Source organism: Saccoglossus kowalevskii, chromosome 4, assembly GCF_978046115.1.
Source record: "Saccoglossus kowalevskii chromosome 4, keSacKowa6.1, whole genome shotgun sequence".
NCBI classification, from domain to species: domain Eukaryota; kingdom Metazoa; phylum Hemichordata; class Enteropneusta; family Harrimaniidae; genus Saccoglossus; species Saccoglossus kowalevskii.
In genome coordinates, this window is record NC_140644.1 from 30,315,909 (window position 1) to 30,335,621 (window position 19,713).

A 19,713-nucleotide genomic window follows, 5' to 3' on the forward strand; every position below is an offset into this window, starting at 1 on the left:
ATTCTCATCTTGTGATGTGTACCATTCTTGTCTACCAATGCAGAGGGGAAAAACAATCAAACTTTCTCAATTATTTTATCCCAAAAATGGAAAAAGTTTTTGTGATTAAACTTAAAAATGTATACAATTGGAAATTATTGCTATTATTATACCAGAATGTACTGTAAAATACTTTATTTTAGCTGGAATTAATTTTTGCTGACAACAAATGTTTTGGGTGTTTTGTATGGAATTTATTTTCACTGACAAGTTGAATGTAAAATATAGGAAAAATGTATATTCACTATTTTCTTTGTGTGTACCTTCAGTGAAAATAGCAAAAAATCATTTCCAAGTGAAAATAAAGTATTTTACAGTATGACCTTTAAAGGTTATGCATAAGGCATAATTGATATCATTGAGAAAAGATGATCCTGATAGTTTTTCCACAAAATTTTACAATAAAATTTCTTTTTTTAATTTTATACCAAATGTACATAACTTATGTACTTGACCAAAATTACTATTATTTGGGATAATTTTGTGAAAGGTAATAAAAAGTTGTTTTTTTGACATTCAAAGTATTAAAGTTAGAAAGTACAATACTCACTGTTTCTAAGGTTTCCAAGGACCTCACATAACTCTTCTCAGCACTTAAAAAATTACTCATAACTTCTCGTTTGTAAACCTACAAAGAAACAAAACACATAGTTATCAACCTATAATGAGGTAATCACCTGAAATCACTTGTAGAGCTGGTTAATATGGCTATATGTGTATTTGGCAAGTTTGAAATACATCGGTTTGTGGAGAAAATACATTCCACCATTTTAGTCGACGCAAAGGGTAATCAAGAGCTTGTTGAGAGTGAGTTTTTTTTCTATAATTAGCGTTTCGTCATCACTTCCACTATTTCAAATACCATAGTTACAATTACAGTACTCATTTCGCCGAACCTCCCGCCCGCTTCCGGATTTCGATCGCTTTTTTTTCGCTCGCGCAATTTCCGCTTTTTTTCCGACCGCGCAAATCCGGAAGTATCCGCTCGCGCAATCGCTCGCTCGCTCGCTCGCCTGACAGCGCAACCGCCCACATTTACAGTTCATTACCTACTGTTTTATGTACAAGTGTATCATTTTTGTTTTTATGATGTTAAAATAAGAATAAATACAATCAGAAGTTTATAGAACGACCGTTGAAAAAAATACGGTGGATCACACGGCCATATAAAATTGGTAATAATACATACGCGTAGTAATAATGTCCATCATAAACAAGATCGAACCAAACATGTGAAATCAAATACGACACTGACACAGACACAACTAATATGAAATAAAACCATTCTATTTTTGGTGGAGAGCGAAAAATGTCTACTGTAGAGTACGGTATTCGTTGAGTAACCGTGTGTAGGGTGACGGTTGTCATGCACGCATGGTTTGGGTTTAACACGGGTCAAGTTGTAGTTATGTTAAAATTCGTGGCACCTGTAACAATTGAAGAATATCTGCAGGAATAGTAAGACTGTGAAAACAACGACTGATCGATTGTTATAGAATGACCGTAGTGTACAATTTGTCAAACAAATACAATACTTGCAAATGTAATGTCGGCCAGCGCCCATCTTACTTGTCCGAAGTTGTCGAAGCCGACATCACTGGAGATCGCGTTTTTTAACTAGGCGGCTGGCAAGCGGACTAACACGTTACATAAACCTGTTGAATTACAATTATGGTTTTTATGTTTGCGCCCAATGTCTCGTTATAAAATAAAGGATTCAAATTTTGCAGGGTATTCCGTTTTTTGCGAACTCTGGGCGAAATACTTTCATGAGCTGTACGTAGTTCACTTACAGCCAAAACAAAGTCAGCTTGAACATTAAGCTGTGCGACGCGACAAAACAAATGCTGCCAGTGATAGATTACGTGACTAAAAGAACAAAATAAACGCAATCAAAGGCGCCGACCACGCGCTTTGGAAATTAATAGAACGCGTTGCTAAGAGGAATCGCACCTGCATCTCGACGACGTCTCCGGACATGAGCAGGGTTTGCCGCGTCTTAGAAAAATTGAAAGTTAAAAAGGAATCAGTGTCAGGAACCATTCACAATGTTTGCATGAAAAATCCCACGCGAAAGCGTTTTTTTTTCCTGTTACAAACACTATGATACCTGAATCCCGATTAATTCATAAATATGAATCGGTAAGGGTCAATTTCCTGCAATCCTTCAAGATTAAATTTGCCTCCGAAAATCTTTCTAACGATGAGCTGGAAGATTGCCATAATTGAGTGCCACCATTTCTGTTCTAAGATTTATTCAGTATAATAATACAAATGTTCACCCCAACAGAGGTGGACATACAGTTTTAGCGACCTGAAGAGCTCGTTGTCAAACAAGGCGAAGCACTACGATAAAGACTTTCCGTTCCAATAAATAATAATGCTCGTTCCCGACATTATGAAATTCTTTCGTTTTGGGGAAAAAAACCTGGAACAAAAAACTGATTTTGACAAAATAATTTAGAAATTGATATTAAGAATAATTCATAACGAAATCAATATGTACCCATATTTTTTTTTCATAATTACTGATTACACACGAATATTACAGAAAAAAATAATTTGCTATATTATCTATATTTGCGCCTTTTATTTGTGTTGAATCGTGACTGAAAGGAGCTGGATGAAATTACAAACTATGTAGTGTGTTCGACAACTCATGTATGAACAACAATTTTAATAAATATGATTTTACTTGGTAAAATTACTGTATTTTTCTACATAAAAACAACAGAATTTCATAATGTCTAGTATGTTATCATAGCGTTGTTGGTAATAGTTGAAAATGATACATCCACGTGAACCTGCTTATATGAGATCGAAGGAGTCTCTGTTTACAACAGCCGTATACATCTAAAACTGCGTCATCGCTAAGTTTCCTTGTGGACCACGAGCCCTGTTGCTTGTTTGCACGTTATCATGTTCACACAATCGCAGACATTATTTGTAAGGGTGCCCTTTGAAATGGCACATTTTCTCGATGTTTTAGCGAGTACTCCGCGGGTATATGGCTTGTTCTCACATCAGCATAATTTTCCTCGAGTTCACTCATCGCTTTCCCACATGCACTTCTCGTTCTTTGCTGCTAACTTTTTTGCACTCTAATATGTTGTTGTTTTTGTCTTTCTAAACATCGAGTTTATTTTTGACATTCAACGAGATCGCTTGAATTTTGAGTTTGATGACGGTTCGAATTTATCCACTTTTACAGTGATCAACATTGCGTTCGAGTAGAGTTACTAGTAATTACAAGCCTGATTTACATTTTTCTTGCGGTGTTTTTTGTCAATGTATTAAATATAAGGGCTTTGGGAAATAACATAATTACATTGCGCGAGTGAAAGAGTTTGGTGAGACTGTCACAACACGTTTTATTTATTTCCAACGCGCGTGTTCGGCGCCTCTGATTGCGTTTATTTTGTATTTTTGTTTTCAAAATGTATCACTGGCTGCGTGCGTTTGTTTTCCTCAACAAATTAACTGTTCCGGGATCTCTTTCATTTTTCGCCCGGCTGCTGCCAATCCAATAATTCGTCGCCGCATGTACTCAGACAAGCGATTAATCGTCACAGTCATTATACTAGTAGTTTAAGTCCAATTGATTTGTAGAAATTCAGCTATGCGATAATTATATGTGCAGTTTTGTTTTGCGCACCCAGACACGAGCAAAAGTTAACCAATAGATTTTCTGAACTACAGCATTCGTATTACTTGTGCAAATTGAGTAAGGGTCATAGTGTGAGTTGCGTTCGCAAATAACAAAGTGTCAAATTATTTTGAGCGCCGTTCGGAATAAATTTAGTCAAAATCACACACAGAAACACACACACAACACACAAATACTAGTACTCAATACATATCGCGATTGACCAGTTATAACATAATGAACTACACACACAAGGACGTAAATATGTAAATACAGGTCACAGTTCGACTTGCGTAGCAAACGTTACAATGTGTCAAGTGATTTGAAGGCGTCTTTGTTCCAACGCAGAGAAGCAATAGGCGTTGTGTTTTGAATCGTCATTAAAACCTAAATTTATTACGAATAAAAACTTAAGTTTATATATACAATGTACGATCATTGTTACTCCAGCGGTCGGTTGGCAAGCGGACGATGTTTTTGAAGCCAGCCATAGCAGGAGCGAGCGAGCGAACAAAAGCGAGCAAGCGAGCGAACAAAAGCGAACGCGAGCGAGCGGAAAAAAAGCGGTCGGTTTCCGGTCGGAAAGCAGCGAGCGGTCGGAAATTAAGCGATAAGCGGTCGGAAAAAAAGCGATAAAAGCGGGAGGTTGAGCGGAATGAGTACTGTACCATGGTTACAAAGATCAGGGAGATTGTGAATGACAAGAGAAAAGGAAAACTGTTTGAGGGACGTTAATAAATCATGTGACTATAAACACACTTTAATGTAAAAGTCTATAGAATTCCTATAATCTGTTTTAATGGTAGCCAACTACCATGATTCAAGTTTTTATATCGCCGTCATCAAATATGGTACAGTGAGTTACTTCTTCCATGATGTTTTTCTCAGCATATACTGTATATACATGTACAGTTCAAACACACAATGAAACTAATGGTGTTTAACATTATCATAACATATCGGGAGTAATATTTCGCATTAAATGCCAGAACTCTGAACAGAAGCATCAAGGGTCATGAGATAAATGTCAATATTTACTTCTTATATGTATACAACAAGAATAATAGATGCATGTAATCATGATTTATGATGTGTTTTTATTAACACTGGTTTAGATCACATCATTCAAGGGTAGACATAGGCATGACCTAACCTAGTATCATCACTATTCACAAGGTCAAGGCCAACAATTCTCTGACTGGGACATCATATTACTGTCCCTAGCAATAAAAGAACATTACTACAGTAACTGTACTGTGATATAAGAGGGAGGGGTAATACAGGACATTGCTGTGACAGTTTAAATGCTGCCTCAATATCCCAGTAACTATTAAAAAGTGTTATACTGAATCAGCAACTGAATGCTGAATATGGTTTCTGTTCAAAGGGACTTGTCTGTCCAAGGGATTGTACCATGGAATTGTGGGATACCAGTCTGTGTTGTGTACAAAACAGATTAATCAGTCAGACATGTCCTTTAAAAGGAGAGTTGTCAATCCCTGGAACTGCACCAAGGTATTATGGGAAATCACTGCCAGTGCCCTATACTTTCAGAATCAAATTATCAAGTAAACAGATTGGCTCTGAGATTATTCTGACAGGACAAGTGTCTGTGTCATAGCAACTTAATAACAAGTTCAAAAGCAGAGATTTCCAAGCTAGTGGTTACATGTATCATCATATGGCACTAATTATTGCTGCCATTTCAACAACAGAGATTACCAGAACATTAAATATAATAATTGACATGCAAATAAAATTCCTAGGTATAATAATATTTATTTATTTACCCAATAATAATAATAACAAGAAGAAACACTGAAAAAACAAAAAAACAAACAAAAGTAAGCCATACAGAAAAACAAATGGTAAGAAAAATACATATATATATTGGGTAAAAGGGAAATCAGAAAATAGCTTACTGCTAGTCTCGTCTGATTTCCTATATACATTGGAAGTAAATTATAATGTATAGAGTAGAGGGCCAAAAATAAGTACATTAATATGAAGATTAAACTAACCAAATTGTAAATAAATAAACAAATGAATATAAAAGTTAATACAAATCGGTGATGAATAAACATATAGCTTATTAATCAATAAGTGGACAAATATGTCTGTATGGCATCGCGCTTAGCCGAAACAACCACCAACACCAAACACCGCAGGGCATCCGCGAAAGTGGTACCGCCAAAACTAACCTGATGCCATACAGAACTTCTAAGTCTAAGAAAATAAGTTTTGGAAAAATCAATCAGGTTAAAAAAAATGAATAAATAAACAACTTGGCAAACAAAATCATATGTATCTAGTTTTCTGCCAATAATAATTGTTTAATCATTTTTTTTTTAACGAACTGCGTGAGATAATTGACCTAATTTTAACTGGGATTTTATTCCATATTTTTGCACCTGAGTATGTCATCGTAAACTGGCCAAATGTTGTACGGGTATATTCAACAAAAAGATTTTGATTGTGAAGTTGTCTGGTTTGATATGAATGATGAATAGGTTTGAAATAGTCATTAATATTATGGGCAGAATTATGGTGGATTAAGTCACAGATGAAAGTACAGGTGACTAATTTGTGCATTTTATAGATATCAAGGATGTTTAATTTTTTGAATAAAGGGGCAGAGTGTTCAGTGAACGAACTAAACGTCATTGCGCGAACTAACATTTTCTGGGTCATATGTGTGAGTGATATGTATTACCCCAAACCTCCAGACAATAAGTAATATTCGGCTGTATAAGGGAATTATAAAGCAATATTAAAATGTTAAGGGGTATGATGTTTCTAAGTTTATATAATAGGCCACACATTTTTCTAATTCTGATTCTAATTATACTGTTGATGTGATCGATGTGACATTACCAATTAAGATGTTTATCCATTAAAACACCAACAAATGAAACTACCCTGACTTCCTGAACACATTCTCCTCTGATGCTAATTGAGTTTTGCTTGCTACTAAAAATAATATAATTTGTTTTCTTTTTATTTATGCAAAGTTTATTGGCATCACACCGAAGCAGGACATCATTTAAATGGGAGGTTGCATCATGTAAATTGAGTATGCAATTTTTCTCATAAGTATGAAATAAGTTGGAGTCGTCAGCAAAGAGGCGAAAATTAAAAAAATTAGTGGAATTGGAAAGATCGTTTATATAGAGTAAAAATAATGTTGGGCCTGAAACAGAACATTGGGGTACCCCGTAATTAATGCTTGTTTTAGATGATGATATTCCATTGCAATGTACATATTGGGACCTGTTATGAAGATAATCTTTGACCCATTGAAGTGAGAGCCCCCTAAACCCGTAATGTTCTAACTTTGATAATAAAATTTTGTGATTGATCGTATCAAAGGCCTTGCTGAAATCTATAAATATACCAAGCGTGGGCTTTCCCTGGTCAATATTACGTAACAAATGATTCACCAAATTAATTAGGGACAGTTTTGTGCTATGCTTTTTCCTGAATCCCTATTGATGTTTGTGAAGTATATTATATTTTTCAAGATAAGTAGCAAATTGCTGAATCACAATGATTTCCAAAATTTTACTAAAAAGAGGTAATACTGAAATAGGTCTATAATTACTAGCATCGATGTGAATTTTTTTTTTCAAAAAAAAAGCAAGCAGTTAATTGTGAAGTTTAAAATATAAGAAGTGTTTGATAGTAGCAGTAGTAGTAGATAGTAAGTGTGACACTTGAGTCATTCATAAAACATATTCATAAAGTATTACATTGTTGGGGAGGGGGAGGAGGAGAGCTTTCATAATAAAGTCGTGTTTGAGTGACAAACAATCCTCACCTCAGTCATGGCCTGACATAACCTTATTTTAAAGTATATTTACACAACTTGAGTGTTTTGAACACTGATGCTTAATATAATAACTGCACACCTGCACAGAAATGATGCATTCTGGGTGATGGAATGTACACAACAAAAACATCTACCCTGAAAACCTCATCTCAATAACATTTGACAAGAGCAATTACGTGCTGTTACCATGGCAGCACAACATTATAACTCATATTATGCAATAAACAAAAAAACAACATAACCCTTCCCCTATTACAAAAACAGGAATTAGAAAATACAATTTATATATTTGCTGATAACTGTTTAGACTTTAACTGTGCACTTTGTAGTGAATATACAGAGATACCAACATTCAATATATTCAACATAGGCTTCATGCAACAGGTATAACCTCACACACAAATATATGAACAACAAATAACAGTTGATTCCGTAGTTGTTCATTGTAACCCAGCTCATGTTCACACCCTTCCCTAATTCAGGTTCACAGTACGGTTCAGTTACTAAACAAACTGACTTTATTGAACAAAAGAGAACTGAATATATACTACTAATAACGGTGATAATGACGGTGACAATAACGGTGATAATGACGGTGACAATAACGGTGATAATGACGGTGACAATGTATAACTACATGTATATGCGATATACCATAGCAGACTGCCACGCATGCTCTGTTGGTTTGGCTTCATATACAAATGTCCTTGAAAAAGGAAAATTTAAAACACTGTATTTGATCTATTAGCTGTGCATCTCTAATATTCAGGTGCTTATGAGCATAACAAAAATTATGTTGGTTTGATTTTTAGTACCGTAATATAATTGCTTACGGCAACATTTGAGGTAACCTTTTTAACAGGTCAACATAACGACACAATCACGAGAAAGTACAGCATACAGGTTGACTGACATAACATATAATGGTAGTGTGTTTGTGAATGTTATTTTGATACAAATAGCAGAAGTTATATGTATTAATTCACATTGTGTCCCGAACTATATAAAGTATATAGACCTAATACCATCCAAGTTTGTAATGGACAATCCCTTGGCTACAAATTGAAATTGCAGAAGGGTAGATAACATAACAGATAGTAGACTCATTAATGTGAATGACCATTTCATATGTAATTTTAGAATGTTAGAAATCCGGAACCAAATCAACAAACAAACCACAGAAAGAATGAAGTCATGTGGAGGATACCAAGTTTTTGTCCTTGAGTCTTGACTTGTTACAGCAGCTTTGGCATGCCCACCTGGGAGTCAAGACCATTTAAGATTGGTCAACATTCGTATACCCACAGTCTACTACACAGGAGATAGCCACGTTCAGAACGCACGAACGTGATCTTTTCACTGTGTGTGTAAAATATAGGTACTTAAAACAATTAGTGACAAAGGTCAGTAACCCAGCATTTTACTTATGTATCTTTTTATCCCAAAACTACTTTCAAAAATTACACGAATGGTGGGTTTTTTTTTCATTATTTTTTTAATAGAATATGAACACCCTGCATTAAAACAGATAAATATTAACAAGTTATTTGTTTTTAATTATTGTATGATTGCATATTGCTTGCATTCAGACTCAATTATAATGCAAAATGTTCATAAACATGATCCGTCTCTCAAATTTCAGGAGAATGTATGCAGCTGGAGGAGAGGTTAAACGAGGACAAGTAATTATTATATATTACCAGTCACAGTATCACTGAATTCTATTATCACATTACATACATGAATTTCTGTATTATTTGTTTTGTATTTCCATTAGTGTATGTATTTCAAAAATGTATTTTTATATTATAAATATTTATAAGAATTTGTAAAATAGGGATATCATTTCATAAATGCTTGATATTATTACATATAGTATCATCATTATGTCCATTACTGTATCACATTTAATTTTGAATTTACAATATGCCAATTTCTATATTACATGTATTACAATTTTAATAACTGTATTACATGTATTACCATTTTAATAACGGTATTACATGTATTACCATTTTAATAATGGTATTACATGTATTACAATTTTAATAACTGTATTACATGTATTACCATTATAATAACGGTATTACATGCATTACCATATTAATAACTGTATTAAACTTATTATCAATCTAATTACTGTATTACATGTATTACAATTTTAATAACTGTATTACATGTATTACCATTTTAATAACTGTATTACATGTATTACCATTTTAATAACTGTATTACATGTATTATCATTTTAATAACTGTATTACATGTATTACCATTTTAATAACTGTATTACATGTCAAAGTTCTAGCATTCCAGAGAGCAGGGATATTCACACTTTGCAGCAAATATAAAATAGTTTTTTTCTTTTACTATTTTCCCTCAAAATATCTCTAAATGCTTGAGCCATCTAAAATATAAAGTCTTAGCAGATAGACTGTGACTAGAGGTGACATCATTGCTGTATTAGAGAAACATTAACGTAGACTTAGACCCAGAGAAACTACATGTTACCCATGCCCTATTTGCCATTTCCACAAACCGGCAAACCATTAGTGGGCACTACCTGCAACTAGAGGGCACTACCTGCCACTAGAGGGCATTTCTGTGTTGAAATTACTTCCAATGACATCTATACGTATGTTCATGTACAATCATGTTACCGCTGACTAAAATCCACCCTAATAATTCAACCAGTCAACAAATATTATTGTAATTTTTCTTCTAACAATTCAGCAAACTCCTAAAATAACTATCAACTGAATGTGCAATTGATGGATGGATGGATTGTAGTATTTCCACATGTTTGTCAAAAGTATTACAAGCAGTTCCCCCTTCAGACACCTCCAACTTAGTTGATTGAAATTCACCTGCTATATTAGCTAATCACATTCATTTCAATGCTAGAATTAACAGCTTAAGGTGGTTCAAGTCAAATTTATTTTACACTAATTAGCATGTTACTGCACATGACATGTGCAATGCATTATGGGAGGTTATTATACATCTGACACCTAAAACAATAAAATGAACGCTTTCTGAAAGTGTTCAAAAAAGTTACAGAAACATTAAAAACTGTCCTGATTTGGAAATTGTGCATCACGTTTACGTCACATTCGAACACTCGTTTTTGTTTATTTCAAAAGCAGACGTGGTAACAGTGCGTGAAGGAAATATGATTCTGTCACTGAATGCAATTGTTTGCACAACACAAAATATTCTTCATTGAGATCGCAGGCTGATATATGATTAAATTATTAACTACAAGCAGGATGTATGATAATAAGGAATTGCAAGAATATTGTAAAAGCATATTGTAAATTGGACAGTATGGTAATGCATCTACTTCCACTATGCATCGATAGCCGCAATCACCGATCACCGTACTGCCTTCATTGCATCATTTTCATAATAACCTCATGTTATCACACTAAAAATTATATGTAAATTTTCAAAATTTGTTCAACAATATTAGAATTGATATTAATAATATGACTTGTCTACCCAGTGTTTAACACAGTTTCACAGTGATGTGAAAAAATAATTTCACCATATAAACCTGTGAACAGACACTTGTCTCTTGAAATTGTTTTTCAGTATCTTAATGGCATCAACCTATAACAATGAAAGCATGTGAAAGATAATACATAATCTTCAATTTGTCCCAAATCTCATTAATATGCACACACTGTAGCTAATACAGGCTGTCCCATTTCCATATCTGGAACTACATGCACTGAAGACTTTGTACAAAATAGTCAGTAACTGATGAGACCTACATGTATATGTCAAGTATCCAATCAATAATTTCAATATACTGTAGTAAATAATTTTATTATTTACCTTATTTAATGTAGATATACTGATTATGAGGATGTTTTGACTTGGAAGACTTTCAACCACAACCAATATTTATTATTCTGTACTTTGTACCAGATTTCATACATCAGAACTGATGATGCTCCTCAGAGAATGGTTTCCCAGAGTGACACACCTCATCATCACACACCTCAATAAACATATACATGTTTACAATACTTGCTTTAATTTTTCAGAGCCATATTTACTTATAGATTAAGGTCTATGGTTTAATTAACTGTCCTTGGTTTGCACACTTTTCCACCAGACACACCAATATTTATATATTGTGGAAACCATAAACAACTGTAGAGTGGTTGTACAGAGTCTAAAAAAAATAATTACTGGTTTCATTTTACACTAAGATATAAATATGTATATTGGATGATTGGTATGCAAATTTATGCACATTTTTAATTGGTGGAAAGCATTGAAATTTATACACAAATCAAACTCGCACAGTTATAGTGTAGTCTGAGGATAATGTAGATAAACACGAAGGGAAGGCTAGCTACCTTAAACTTAAAACTGATTGTAAGAATATACACTGAGTCTAGCATTATGCAGTAAATCAATATAAATTTTTGTTTGACAAATTCCGTAAATTCAGCAGAGAAAATCACACAGTTTGGGATCAGTGTTGAGGTCAGAGATGTTGGCAAAATATTGTCCCAGGACCCTGTGAACATGATACATCAAATTAACTAATTTTTTGTGGTGAAAATTCACTAGTTGTGTCCTTCAAGACTTGCATTACATTGTATTGTCTACAATAACTAGGGGGGATTCAATTTAACCACTTTAATGAAGTTTTAGCCATTTGGCTGTTAAGAGAGTTTGAGTGAATTAAAATTTTGCACTATTGAGCATGTTACTGCACATATTTGCAATGCATTATGGGAGATACATTGTAACCTCCCATACAATGATGATAAACTATTACCACACAGACAATCTAAAGTTTTTATTGCTTTAGCAATATAATCAGTCATGTCAAAAATAATATATAACTTTGTCATCTAATGTGACAAAGCAAAAATTTTGAGATGCGATATATAAAGAAATAATTTCAACATAGTTAAAAGCACTAAAAATATAACAATAAGACAACATGACATGCGTTTCAGACTGTAGTGAAGAGAATGTATGTATAAAAAACATACACATGTCATGTACTGCATATCACCTAGCAATGGTTTGGCTTCAACAGACGCAGTTGCTTTGCCAAAGTAAACTAAAACAGAAGTTTAATTTTGAAGTGTTTATTTTGGACCAACTCCCTCATACTATTGGTACTGTCTAACAGTGCACTCAAAAATGTCAGAAAAACAACCCAGAGTGTCCTTGAATTTCTGAATACATGTACCCACAATGCAACACACTAGTGATGCCCTGCACTGAGGAAAGACAAAATGTAAACATTATCAACTGCAGTGTCTCCTTTATTATTCCAAAAAATGACCTTGACTTTAAAAGTAGGTCACCATAAATCAGCTGGCTTATCAAAGTTAAATGAATAAATTTTTTATTATCTAGTGGCATGTGTATGCACAATACATTCACACTGAAAAGACCAACTAGTTATCAGACATACAAGGAAATGTATGCTGGGATATGTTACATTATTTCCTATATTAGGGGAACATCAAATAGAAGTGCCTGCTGGGATTTATTACATCATTTCCTGTATTAGAGGAACACTTCAAATAGAAGTGCATGCTGGGATTAATTACATTATATTCTATATTAGAAGCGCACATATAATAGAAGTGCATTCTGGGATTTATTTCATCATTTCCTATAGAATACATCGAATAGAAGAGCAAGCTAGGATTTTGTTTACATCATTTCCTGTATTAGAGGAACACTTCAAATAGAAGTGCATGCTGGGATTATTGATGTGATTCATTACATTTATATCCTATATTAGAAGCGCACAAATAATAATCAAGAGTAAATAAAGATAAGGGTTTACAACCTAAGTGATACCATTTTAGTGATATAAATATAGTTATAGTCATTTATGTCACACAAAATAGTGGTCTTTATCACAGACCATTTCATTTGATAAAAGGTTACATAAGATCTGTAGATTATTAACTAAATTTGTGAAAGTAATGTGAAATTGATTAAACGATTTCACTTTGTTCAATTTTGTCTGGTTTCCCCGTGTTCTATGGCATACTTGAAATCACCAAAAAACAACCAATCTTTGTCTTGATTATAAAAGTCACCTTGTTTTGTTTCACTCACCTTTCGATAAAGGCGAGGGATTATTTGCACTATCAGAAATGATGGCCTTAGTGAGTGTACAACCAAGGGGAGTACTTTAATCCTGCTCTTATAATCTCCCCTGTGGTTTAAGTCGCTTGTCTCCTCGAAATCTGGGTCAGAAAATTATTGAGTGACAATCTATGAGCAGTATATACACATGCATAAATATCAGGCTGACAGGGAGTCTAGAGGTTATCATTCAATAATGAACAAATCATGTAAGTATAGAGCAGTGATAAACTCCCGATAAATATCTTTACTGGTCCCCGCAGCACACATACAATACGAGAGATCCGATCTCTGCTTTATAGCTGATGTTCCATACATATGTACATAATACTTATTCCCAACACTCAAGACGTGTTCAGCTCTTTACATACAGCGCTCAAGTTTGCGCTTCTCCCCACATACTAGTACAGCGCTTTGGAATTTGTGCAGCTTCCTGAACATAACACTCTGTTCAAAGAATTGTGCAGCTCCTCAAACACATATCTATAATTGTAATCTGGCCAATAAGATTTGATAACAAAGCTGATCTTCTGACCAATATGAATTGATATATATGCTGATTACCCGCCAATATGATTTGAAATCCATGATGAGTACCTGGCCATAATGATTTGATATCTATGCTGATTACCTGGCCAATATGATTTGAAATCCATGATGAGTACCTGGCCATAATGATTTGATATCTATGCTGATTACCTGGCCAATATGATTTGAAATCCATGATGAGTACCTGGCCATAATGATTTGATATCTATGCTGATTACCTGGCCAATATGATTTGAAATCCATGATGATTTCCTGGCAAATATATGATTTGATATCTATGCTGATTCCCTGAGCAATATGATTTGATATCTATGCTAATTTCCTGGCCAATATTGTTGATAGCTATGCTAATTCCCTGGCCAATATATGGTTTGATATCTATGTTGATTCCCTAAGCAATATTGTTTGATAACAATGTTGATTTCCTGACCAATATTGTTTGATATCTATGTTGATACCCTGGCCAATATTGTTTGATAACAATGCTGATTTCCTGACCAAAATTGTTTGATATCAATGCTGATTCCCTGGCCAATATATGGTTTGATAACAATGCTGGTTCCCTGGCCAATATTGTTTGATATCAATGCTGATTTCCAGGCCAATATGATTTGATATCTATGCTGATTTCCTGACCAATATTGTTTGATAATCAAAGCTGATTCGCTGGCCAATATGATTTGACACCTATGCTGATCTTCTGGCAAATATGGTTTATACCTACAGTGTATGCTGATTCCCTGGCCAATATGGTTTATATTTATGGTGAACCCTTAAAAACTACTAGAGCAATAACCTAAGCAAGCGCATATTGCAAGCAATCCTAATACTAAGCTCAAATGACGTCAATACATTGAGAGGTACTAATACTGGTCATTAAGAAGCCTGTTATTTCAGTACATGTCATACCCTGGTTCTTGCAAGGACAATGAAGTACACTGTTTCACCAAGTTTCCCTCAAGTCAAAATAACACTTCACCAACCAAACTGTCCACATCTCAAGCCCACAGACAGTACTATATTTACTCTCTTTGAAGCCCAACTTTTAAACATACCGGTACATATTTTGGTGGTATCATACTCACTAGCGCATGGGCCTCTAAAGGCCACAATCAATGAATAATTTGTTTCTGATCAGCATACACCAAAATACTACAAAAAAAGAAAGAAAAACCGACAAAAAAACATTTCAAAACTTAATCTATGCAAAATTATATATAATAATTTCCACAGCCCCTTGGCCATCCCTGGAGTGTATGCACATAATCCAAATAAGAAATCCTTTCAAATATCCTGGAAACAAAGTAAAGTTTAACAAAAATGTTATCAATAAATATTGTACACATTTTGAGGTAAAAATATTTGAAATTAAGTAATGCTTGGTTTCTCAGACAACAATGTTTAATATTTCAAACTTTCATGGGAATAAAAATGTGTAGATTATAGTCAAAAAATAACAGCACATTTCATACTGAAATGTAGTTCAGTGAAATGCTGTAACAAATGTGTTAAAAAAACTGCTGTTGACTTAGGTATGTTGGCAACCATGGTAACCCATACTGGGAAGATGGTCACCATAGTACAGCTTAAGTTTACATTCAGCAATATGAATTCATGAATACTTGGCCCTACACAGTCACATGGATACAACTTTTTTTAATTTTGTAGAATTCCATAATGTCACATTCACACATTCAATTTATCTTAAAAAAGTCTACTAAAATTTGGACCACAAAAAAAAACATGATTTAGGTGAATGTCATCAACAATCTATATCACTAATTATCAGCTAAAAATTTAATGCATTTTCTCAAAGCAGTTTTTTTTCCAAAATATTAATTTGTACTGAGAAAAAAAAATCGCAAAGTGGACGGATGTGTGTGCAAATCAATAGTTATGTAACACCGTTGAAACAAAAAGTTGCATAAAAACATGTCAACAATGCATGACGCACGGACACAGATTTCAAAACACAAGTTACTCTTTTCCGACAGGGAACTATATGTCTGACATACAACTCGCTAAGCTTTAGTATTTCAGCCTGCGAGGCGACAGGGGAAAGAATATTGGTAGCTCTCTTGGTAATTCACGGAATGGATCCACAACTAGACAGAATTGAAGCTTTACAGTTTTTAAAATTGATACTGACAAAAGACTGATACAAAATTAATTTGTATAGTGTTGAGTCTACTCAAATAAATGGTGGTACATGTAACTTGCAGTCAGCTGCCTACGATCTAATAATTTTCAGCAGCCAATGAAAAAAAATGTGGTTGTCATGACTACCAAAATAGTGGGAACTAGAGGGCTGTCTACTTTTTCTACAATTAAAATAATTTAACACCCTCCTGCTCTCCTAAAACAAAATATTATGAATTACATTTTGTTTTTTAGCTGTAGTTAATTGTCATGCATAGCATAAAGAAAAAAATATTTGCACTAGATTTTATTTTCACTCATATTAAAGTGAAAATAATTTATTCCACAGTAGAGTATTATGTGACTAACCCTGAATCAAAGTTATATACCCCAAATACCCTGAAAGTCACGTATTTATGATGCATTTATGATGTATTTATGATGGATCACATCGCCCTCTTAATAAAACTGACGACTGCACAGCAGAGATATTACCGGTAAGAATGTATATTCAATTAAGTAGCTGGTTCATTTCTGACCCATCTGACACATGGCAAAATAGGATTTTATTCAAACATTTTAATACAAGGATTTCAAACACTTAATGTCTGCTGATTCCATACTTGAAAATAAAAGCATTTGATGGAAAAGTGACTGGAAATGTCAAGCAGGTTTCGCAACAAACGGTGAGAATATGAGTCGTGCAGGTATGTCAAACTGACAAAATAAATGCCCTTTTTAGAAATTATAGAGTCCGACTGATTAATATGGTTACCTTTCATTTATTGAATATTTAGTCTGATGTAAGAAAAAACACAGAGTTTATGAATTCCTAAGATTAGATATTATTCCTCAAACATAGCATAATTATTACAACCTTGTCCATTGTGATTCTAAATATTGAATAAAAAATAAGAATTCAGATGGATACAAGGTAAAAATGCACTTGCTGCGTGGTAAGAAACTTAGAATAAAAGTTCTGATACAATACATCTAAACAACATAAAAATGTTGTTCCTCAATTGAAACTACTGTGCATGTGTAACAGTAAAACTAATGCAAATATTCAAGCAAGTAATTATTTGGAAGATTTTGTCTACTAAAATTCTGACTGATCACAGAACTGCGCTTTTTTTGGTTCTCTAAAATTTTGTCCATTTTAAATTTTTTTATTTGACCTATTTGTGTTAAAAGTAGTTTAGCAACCAAACCATTTTATCTGGATTTTGTGAGTAACAGCATAAAATAAAAGCCATATTGTAAAAGTCAATCAAGTTTTAATAGTAGCCATGACGACATTAGGATACTGATGTTAATTAGTCACTGTTACAAAATTTGGTGATTTTCCCAAACACAAGAAATTCACAAAAATCATTAAACTAAAGCAGTTTACAGTACCTATTTCAAAGTACAAAGTACTTTTCTGACAAAGTAGGTAATAAAAATACCATATTTGCTCTATTACATGAACAAGCTCATTGCATTTATTGAATGAATTATCAAAATATATCTCAGTCTGACCATTGACATGTCTGTCATTTATGTAAGTAAACACACTAATAATGAATAATCAAATTAATTACAAGTCAATGTCAATGACATAGTCCAAGTTTTTATTATAGACACAAGATATTTGTGACTGCAGTCTGCCAGTCAGCCATTTTGGATTTGATGGTGACAAAAATACATGTACGTTCATCCCATATGATATCTGATGTACTGTAGAGTACTTTATTTTCGCTTGGAATTTATTTTCGCTGAAGGGATGATTCCGTGAAAATAAAATCCAGCGAATATACATTTTTTCCTATATTTTACATTAATCTCATCAAAAATCAGTGAAAATAAATTCCAAGCAAAACGCCAAAAAGCTTTTTCAGCGAAAATAAATTTCAGCGAAAATAAAGTATTCCACAGTATGTGTGAAGTTTGTGCTTGATCATTCCGTGCATCTGTTCATCCATGCAGCCATAAAAAAACTATCAATATTCCAAAACTATACATTTTTTATGATGACAAACTAAGCAACATTTTTTGTTGGTTGGCAATCTTCAAATCATACTTAATTTAATTGCCATGTTCATCTCTACATTTATAATTTAATTTTCATAACACACTGATTAATTGTCAGTATGTACATGTATATTCATGAACTTTATTAACTGGCAAGAACCTGATTTAAGAGATTCAATGACATTCCCAACATTCATAGGGTAATCCTTTAATCAGGGAAACATTTAAGAGAAATGTTATCATTGACAAAAGTGGAGCTGAGTCAAGATGGCTGCCAAATGAAATCAGCTAAAAGTCTTGTCTGAAGATAACAGAAACATATGAAAGAGTTACGAGGATTTTATACTAGTTTGAAAAATCCCACCCCCCTAAATCATCAGTGTAAATTAATTATAGCTTTGATTTTGTCCACAGACCATCAGTTACGCAGCCTATGATACGGATAGGGCTATGTCTCCAGACAAGCATGGCAGTATCTATGGTAGAACAATTTTATATCAGGCCATGTGCAAAAGAGCTATCAAAAGCATGAATGCTCAGTAAAAAAAAATTAAAATTCTTTGAACATCAGTCAGACAATAAAGAATGTTTATAATTCGGAACATGGGGCACGGACAGTATTATGAATGAAAAGATTGGCAGGCGTCGGTATTAGATTTCAACTTGCTGTTCATTCAATTTTGTAATGGATTTAAAGTTACAATGAAATGTTACTGGTCAGCTCAGTATTATAAGTAATGTAAAGTCCAAAAAATTGGAAAAATTTCTTGAGACGAGAATGTTATGGTGACTTTAGAAAATTTATTTGTTCCTTTGCCATCAAATAATATTATCGACATAATATTGCTTACAACTGTTGCATTCAAGCCATGTCTTGTTTGTTTTGCAATAGTTAAATGTCTTTTCAATTTCTCCTCATACAAAGGTATGTTCTAGATTTGTTCTTATATAGTAGACAATGTTTATGGTCAAAATAATGTATCATTCAGATTTGTATTTAAATTACATATCCAGTAAGCTATTATAATTCAGTAATTTCCACAATGACAGTGATTAATCTTCTCAAATTACATTGCACAGACCAGTCAGACTCTATGCTATACGGCTCTAGTAAAGCCCAGTAATAATAAAGCAGTCACAAACAATGTAAATACAGCCAGTATTTACTAAAAAAGATTTTTTTTGATAGATTTGTCAACTACACACAGTGTTATGGCAAGCCTGCACTCAAGAAAAAAACAACATTTACTTCCTTTCCCTTTGACAAGCTAATAAATAAAATAAAAATTTTGCCGCTGGGGAAACGAATGTGATATTTAGTCAACTTTCCATGAATCCGTAAATAAAGGTAGCGTATATA

At 33.6% G+C, this 19,713-nt stretch overlaps 1 protein-coding gene across 1 annotated transcript in view; it reads right to left on the reverse strand.

The window, feature by feature from the left end:
- Nucleotides 1-19,713, reverse strand: part of LOC102805333 (uncharacterized) — an 89,440-nt gene that overhangs the window by 42,735 nt on the left and 26,992 nt on the right. The window contains exon 3 of the mRNA XM_085498386.1: nt 590-667. Coding sequence (XP_085354512.1) covers nt 590-667 — 78 coding nt within the window. The remainder of the gene's footprint in view (nt 1-589; nt 668-19,713) is intronic.